Genomic DNA, 6,956 nt, shown 5'->3' with positions numbered 1-6,956 from the left:
TAGATAATTAATTAATTGAAATCGCCTAGAATAGAGAAATAAAAAAAAAATTAAAAAAGAAAATTATGAGCTCTCAGTTTAATATAAAATTAATTTAACATAGAAATGTCTTTATATTTTAATGAAATTTCTAATATTCTCTAATCAATTTTTAAAAATAATTATTAAATATTTTTTACATATATATTTTAATTTTCTTTAAAAAAAAAAGAAAAAAGAGAAAATCAAGAAAGAATATTATTCTGAGTTCAAATCATGTTTAAGTGATCTTTTCTTTTTTCTTTTATATTATGCGATTTGATCAGTCTCGAATAAAGATCGTCATAAAATTTGTTCATAATAGCAATATCAACAATACTTTCCATTGTTGCCGTTAAATACATACACATGTGTATAATATATATTCTTATCCATTAAACACTAATAAAATAGCTTATGTTCGATATAGAATGTATTGGACAATTACACAAGCACAATACTGTAAACTAATAATTTAACATAAACAAAATTATATATATTTATAATCTTCATCGTTGAAAACATCGGTTAACTAAAACAAAAATTATTGGACGTAAAGAGAAAGTAAAATTTTTAATCTGTTTGATCAGTCCGAAATTGAGTAATGATATAATGCAAGATGACAATCGAGATTATAAAATATAATTTCTACTACAACATTTCTATTTACAAGGGGATTTCTATGCTCCTTTCTCTTAATAATTATTTACATTAATTTGTTACAACTCATTCAATCATAATTTTTCAATTGTTTCACTTTTCTTTGCGCCTCTGTTTCACCTTCTGTGCCATAAAGATGAGATCGGTGCTTCATTTCAGTCGCAACAGACTTTAATAAACCAACAGAGAAACAGAAAAGAGTAAACATAAGAACAACGTAAGTAATAAAGGGAAAAAAAGAGATAATCAAATAAAAAAACCAAGCAAAAACATTACATTATGATATTAATTTCTAACCAAACTCACCAAACGAGAACGCACTCTTTTTGGCATTTCTTCTTGTAAACTGTAAATGTCATTACGCTTTAAAATAAGTTGAGAACCATCCTCAAAAATCACCTATAAATAGAAAAAATGTAAATCGCAATTAATAATTAAGTAATCAATAAGGAATAAATTAATCTCTATATATTGAGATACTAAAAATTACTTACAGTGAACATTATTCGATGATTTGTACCTTCAAAGACAGCATTATATATTTGACCGTCTGTCCAGTTCACCGTCACTGCGGCTCCAGGTAGAGGTGTATTTCCGGGTTTATAGTTCTAAATAAGTATAAAATATATGTATAAGTATAAAAATATGAGAGCATGTCGCAAATAATACTGTATGCTTTAAAACAAATTTTAACCTTTAATCATTAAAGAAATTGATTGTAACTATGTAAAAATTGGATTAAACTGATAAGAATGCAATGTTAAAACTTACGGTTACATCTATAGGATACAAATCATCACTGAAGCTTTTATCATCAAATGTAACCATATAAAAGACGGTATCCTCGATAGCTGCTACTTTGGCTTGATAATATCGTTTGTTACGATGCTTTGCCCAAACTGTTTCTCCTTGACGTATCTGTGGGATCTTTTCTTTACCTTCATCATGTTCATTACACGTTACCTAAATGCCATAACATTGACGTTAACATTTAGAAGCTTATAGATATAATCGTGTTTTACAAAGGAGTTTATGTTTTATTTAGAAAATATTGTACCTGAAGTTCCTCTGAAGTATACACTGGTATGCTAAATGTAGCGCCTGTCGCGAGACCACAAGACGGATGAAACACATTATTGCACTGATTACATTTCAGACACGCTCCACCATCTTGACTGCAGAAACAACATTTCTTGTTTATTGAGTCCGCGACGATCGTTAATACATTAATAGGATCTTTATTTATGGCATCTTTAAATGTGGCTCCTGGTACCATAAGCGTACATAAGATATGCGCCCATCTGCTATCACTGGTACGCTTTAGTGGACCACCAAACATTGGACACATACAACACATCTGTGTTTCGTAATAACAAAACAAAATTAGATAAGACATAATGTTTAATGAATGACAAAAACAAAAAAAAATAGATTTGTTAAACACTAACCGCATCGCTTCTGCCAGCTTTACACCTGTCGCAGGCCCAATTTTGGATATCCGTAGGTAATATAGTTATACCGTAACAAGATGCATGAACAGTTACGTGACATTCTCTGCATCGTAAAAGTTTGTTATTCTCTGATTCCATAGCCTGTTCCTTAGAGTTTGCTGCGTAGATAGTGGCTGGCACCTAATGCATATAAATTATTTTTCAATAAATACCTTTGCAACTTTTGCTATATACTCAAAAGAAAATTGTTACTGAGAAATTGATAATTATTAAGTGTTATTTTCTTACCCATATTGGTGTACTTTCAGGTAGCGTAGTTGATGTGCAATATTTCCAATCAGGTGGCATCATTCTACTGCTTCCGCTTGTACACAAGGCAAAAGTAGCACATATTGCACAATGGGACACTTGAGCGCTCCAATAATCATTGAATGCTTTTAGCAGATCATTGTTTGGTACATTCGGATAAATCATATCAGAAATATGCCCTGGGATTACCGATGTTGGCTGAGAATTACAGAATTGCGGCATATCGGCAGATTGTGTTGATATAGATTTATCTTTTATGGGTTCTATCACCAAAGCAACAGTTGGAGTAGCAATAGGCATAGTAGTAACCGCAGGAGTAACACTTATGGGAGTATCGGTCATAGAAGTAACATTTGCAATAGCTGGAGGAGCAACTGTTGCAACATTTGCAACAGCTGGAGGAGCAACTGTTGCAATATTTGCAATAGCTGAAGAAGGAACTGTTGCAACATTTGCAATAGCTGGAGAAGCAATTGTTGCAACATTTGCAATAGCTGGAGAAGCAACTGTTGCAACATTTGCAATAGTTGGAGGAGCAACTGTTGCAATATTTGCAACAGCTGGAGGAGCAGTATTCACAGGAACAATAGTCGAAGGAGCCATATTCACGGGTATAATAGTCTTTGGAGCAATAGCCAATGGTTGTTTTCTTCTTGTTGTAGCTTTTTTTTCTTTGGATTTCTTTCTTAAAATAGGTGCTTTATGTTTTGATTTAGATGAATTTAAATGTAAACAAAAATCTGTTTGCTTTTGTAAATCTTGTACTTGTGTCTTATTGTCAGATATATTTAAATGCTCATCTTCATGTAACATGTCTTTTTGCGTATTTGTAATTCGTGATAGCACATTTGAATCGCTCATATTTATTCGTGTATCAGTAGAATTATTAATTTGAGTTTCAACGAAAGTATTCACAGTGTTAGCTTGAGAAGTATTCGGAGATGCATTATTATTTGACTTATTATTTTTTGCCGATGTTTTCCTACGTGACGTTCCTTTTTGCAGCCTATGACGCGTTGGTGCATTCTTAGTAATTTTTGACATAGCTTGTTTTGAACTGGTTTGAACAGTAGATGCAGGTAACAAAAATGCCGGTATATCAGTGTTTTTATTTTGCACACACGAACTTATAGGTATCAATATAGGCCGAGGACCTACCAGGGTAGATAACATTGGAAATTGCGATATTGTATTAGGTATTGGATTTGTTTGTGATGCTATGGATGATGAATTTAGAAAAGGAATGATATTCGATTTATCTAATGCAACTGCTTGAGACGTTTTAGGAGCATTTGGATATATATTTTGCAAGGATGTCTCTGTTAATTTCTTAGAACTGTTGCTCGTATAAGGTAAATTTCCCAAATTTATTTTCATCTTTAAATTTGTGTTAGGCTGTTTAAATGGATTAATATTTGGAAACGTGTGCTTGCAATTGATATTGGGCACCTGAGTAATAGCAGTATCAGGTGGAAGTCTCTGAATAAGTGAAAATTCTAACGAAGGTGGAGCATTTTGAATTGTGCTATCGTTTTTTATATACTGCATTTCCGTTTCATCTTGTAAAACTGGAGGTTTAGGGTAAGCTGGTCGTAAAATAAGAACATTACTTTTTTGTGAATGTTCAACATAAATCTTTGATTGCATAGGTTGTTGCATCTGCTGATTTTCAGTTTGTGATTTGGGAGGTATAATCGATGACGGTACATTCAAACGAGGTGCTTTTAGCAAGCTTTTATGAGTATTACTTTGTATTGTCCCGCTTTCTGTAAACACATCCATATTTTTGTCGTTTACATTTGTAAACTGTTCTATTTGAGCAACCATGGTTTTTTCGTTCTGAGACTCAGAATTTATGTTTTGTTCATTAGCAAAACAGTTCTTTTCAAAATTTCTATTTGTAAATGTCATTTTTGAAGAATCACTGCTATCATTTGTCGGTGAAATAGTTATTCTGCTTTCTGTAGCACTCGTTAATTCTGTCATGTTTTTTTTGTCATTGTTAAATACAGAACTTTTTATCGGATTAGTATTAGTTGTACTCGTAGTTTTCTTATTAAGCTCATTACTAAGCGAAACGCTTAACTGCATTAAATTAAATTTTTCTTGGTTATTATACGTATTATTTATAGCATATATGTTAAGATCATCTAATGCTTTAGCTTCAGTTTGCACAGTAGCATCTGAAACGTTTGAAGTTGATGCATCGAAAAACGATATATTGTCGCGTTTGCGTTTACTTTTGGACACACGTTTTGGCTTCAATTTCTTCTGCTCATTATGTTTAGTATGCTTCTTTTTTCTTTTACCATCTTTTTCAATAACTGAAGGATTAAAATCATTTAAGGGATAACCCTCTATTTTTAGAGGATCTATAGGATCAGTTTTTATAATAATTTCGTCATTGTAATTTCCTTGAGGTACAGGAAATTCTTCCATATTTTCCTGGGATATATATTCAAAAGTAGACATATCATCTTCAGTTTTAACTACATTCACATTTTGTGCATTAATTTTGCTGGCTTCCTTCTTAGATTTTGATTCAATTTTTGGTTTTTTTTCTTTATCTCCATTTTGTTTTTTCTTTCTTTTCTTGCTTTTCTTGCGATTGTAACCATCATCATAGACAGTTGCTTCATCAATTTCTAAAATAAAAGTATATGATTAATAAAAATTTGCGAATCGCTATACGTGAAATATGTAATAACAAAGATTACAATAACAAATATAAAAATATACAAAATGTATTATTTTACCCATTTCTCCTGCTTTTAGCCAAATATCTTCTAGAACCTCTAACTGTTGTTCATCTGGTGGTTCTTCTAGTTCATCAAATTCAATATCTTGTAAGGCCTTTTTAACATCAGGTGGAATATCCGCACGATTCGCAAGTTCTTCCATGTTTATACCAGGATTCGTGCGTATAATATTCTTTTTCTTATGAATCATATGTCGCTTATTTTTTGGTGTTGCACTCAAATAGCCTTGTGGTAATTCACCATTGCTATTATTACTACATAATAGATCCATTTGTGACGGCATTGGTGCAGCAGTCTGCCTAGGATCTTCAGGATGAGAACCAACATCCTCACCACGTAGCCACAATTCATACCTGTATAATCAGGATTAGTTATAGATAGTAAATATTTGAATGTAAATGTATTGAGTTTAGTAATATAATATTATAAAATTAAATTATTTTTAAATAATTTAGATACATGCCTATCTGGTTGAAAACGTTTCACAAAAGTATCCATAGATATTTTGACCATATCTTTACTGCAGGTACATTGCGTAGCTCTCTTTCCATATTCTACCCATCTAGGTGCTGCAAAATTAGTAGATTCGGCGCAATTGAATCCATGATTAAAACCGGCATGATAACCATATGGAAATGTAATCATTATTTCTCCAGCTTCCTGCGTTATCTGCGAGAATACGAAAGATACATAAAATGCTGACAAAAATATAAAATTAAGCAGCGTAAATAGAAAACAAACTTACTTTATTACATGGAATAGAATACTGCCTTAATATTTGAGGAGATATAAGAGACATTTTATGGCGCAAGAAGGCTTGGCAATTTTGATAGCTGGTTGGGAAAAAGCCGCTAGCTAGTCTCTCTAATCTACGTCCATGTTCTGGAGGTATAGCGTACCACGTTTTCGGCGCACCAAAATGTAAATAATTTATGGAATATAGATCCATATCTTCTGTATGCCAGGCAAATGTAGTTTTCCACATTCCAAAATACAAATAAGCTGTATTAACGCCATCAATGGATATACCGTAATCCTTATTAACGTAATCCAGAATTGTTCCTAAATGATTGATGTTCCATTCTTTCACATCTGGATCCGTTAAAGAACCAGATACGTCTGCGCCATATATCGGCGCCACATACGTTATATTCTTCCAGTATTTCCTCTCCAAATCTTCATAGTCAAAATGACGAGGAGTAGCATAACGATCAGAATTGGCTAACTTACTATATTCTTGAACAGTCATTGACTTCTTTTGAATATTAATTTGTTGATAAAGTCCTTGTTTTCCAGTGACAACTTGGCAGATTGGTGCTGGGATAGTAAGATCTAACTCATCTAGATTATAGCCTTTCTTCCTGGGAATCCATTCGGGTGGTGGTATTACTTTTGCCAAACCAGCCTTATGAGCTCCTCGACTTTCCATATATTCCACATATTTCGTAAAATCTTTAAATTCCTCATATGTTGGTCTAAAGACCTGTATACGAGGTATCCCTCTTGCATTACTAGCCATTGTTGAATTTATTATAACTGCGAATAAAAAATTTTTAAAGTTTGTAATAACATTATAAAAAATTTTAATTATTAGTATAATACTATAAATATTAATAAAAATACATATTACTTTTAAGTTATTATTAATTATACATCGTTGTTAATTGCCATTTAATTCAGGATTGGAAAAAACCTGGGCTTTTTAAAAAAAAACTCAATCCATTGGGTTTTATGGGGGTTTTATTGAGTTTTTAAAGTT

The 6,956-nt window shown here is 32.1% G+C and overlaps 1 protein-coding gene across 2 annotated transcripts in view; it reads right to left on the bottom strand.

The window, feature by feature from the left end:
• Nucleotides 1-696: 696 nt before the first annotated feature.
• LOC108693417 (lysine-specific demethylase 4B-like) overlaps nt 697-6,956 on the bottom strand; it is a 10,050-nt gene continuing 3,790 nt past the window's right edge. Inside the window, exons 1-10 of one of the 2 annotated variants that reach the window (XM_018202340.1) lie at nt 5,943-6,716; nt 5,661-5,866; nt 5,195-5,550; nt 2,418-5,083; nt 2,127-2,309; nt 1,736-2,035; nt 1,450-1,641; nt 1,173-1,286; nt 985-1,077; nt 697-847 (exon numbers count right to left, since the gene is read on the bottom strand). In XM_018202340.1, the coding sequence (XP_018057829.1) occupies nt 749-847; nt 985-1,077; nt 1,173-1,286; nt 1,450-1,641; nt 1,736-2,035; nt 2,127-2,309; nt 2,418-5,083; nt 5,195-5,550; nt 5,661-5,866; nt 5,943-6,716 (4,983 nt within the window). In that variant the 3' untranslated portion in view covers nt 697-748. Of the gene's footprint in view, nt 848-984; nt 1,078-1,172; nt 1,287-1,449; nt 1,642-1,735; nt 2,036-2,126; nt 2,310-2,417; nt 5,084-5,194; nt 5,551-5,660; nt 5,867-5,942; nt 6,734-6,956 lie in introns of those variants that run through there. The other variant, XM_018202339.1, reaches the window with a different exon arrangement.

Source organism: Atta colombica, unplaced genomic scaffold (genome assembly GCF_001594045.1).
Source record: "Atta colombica isolate Treedump-2 unplaced genomic scaffold, Acol1.0 scaffold9, whole genome shotgun sequence".
NCBI classification, from domain to species: Eukaryota; Metazoa; Arthropoda; class Insecta; order Hymenoptera; family Formicidae; genus Atta; species Atta colombica.
The sequence above is the reverse complement of the archived record's forward strand: the minus strand, read 5'-3'. Positions and strand labels throughout refer to the sequence as shown.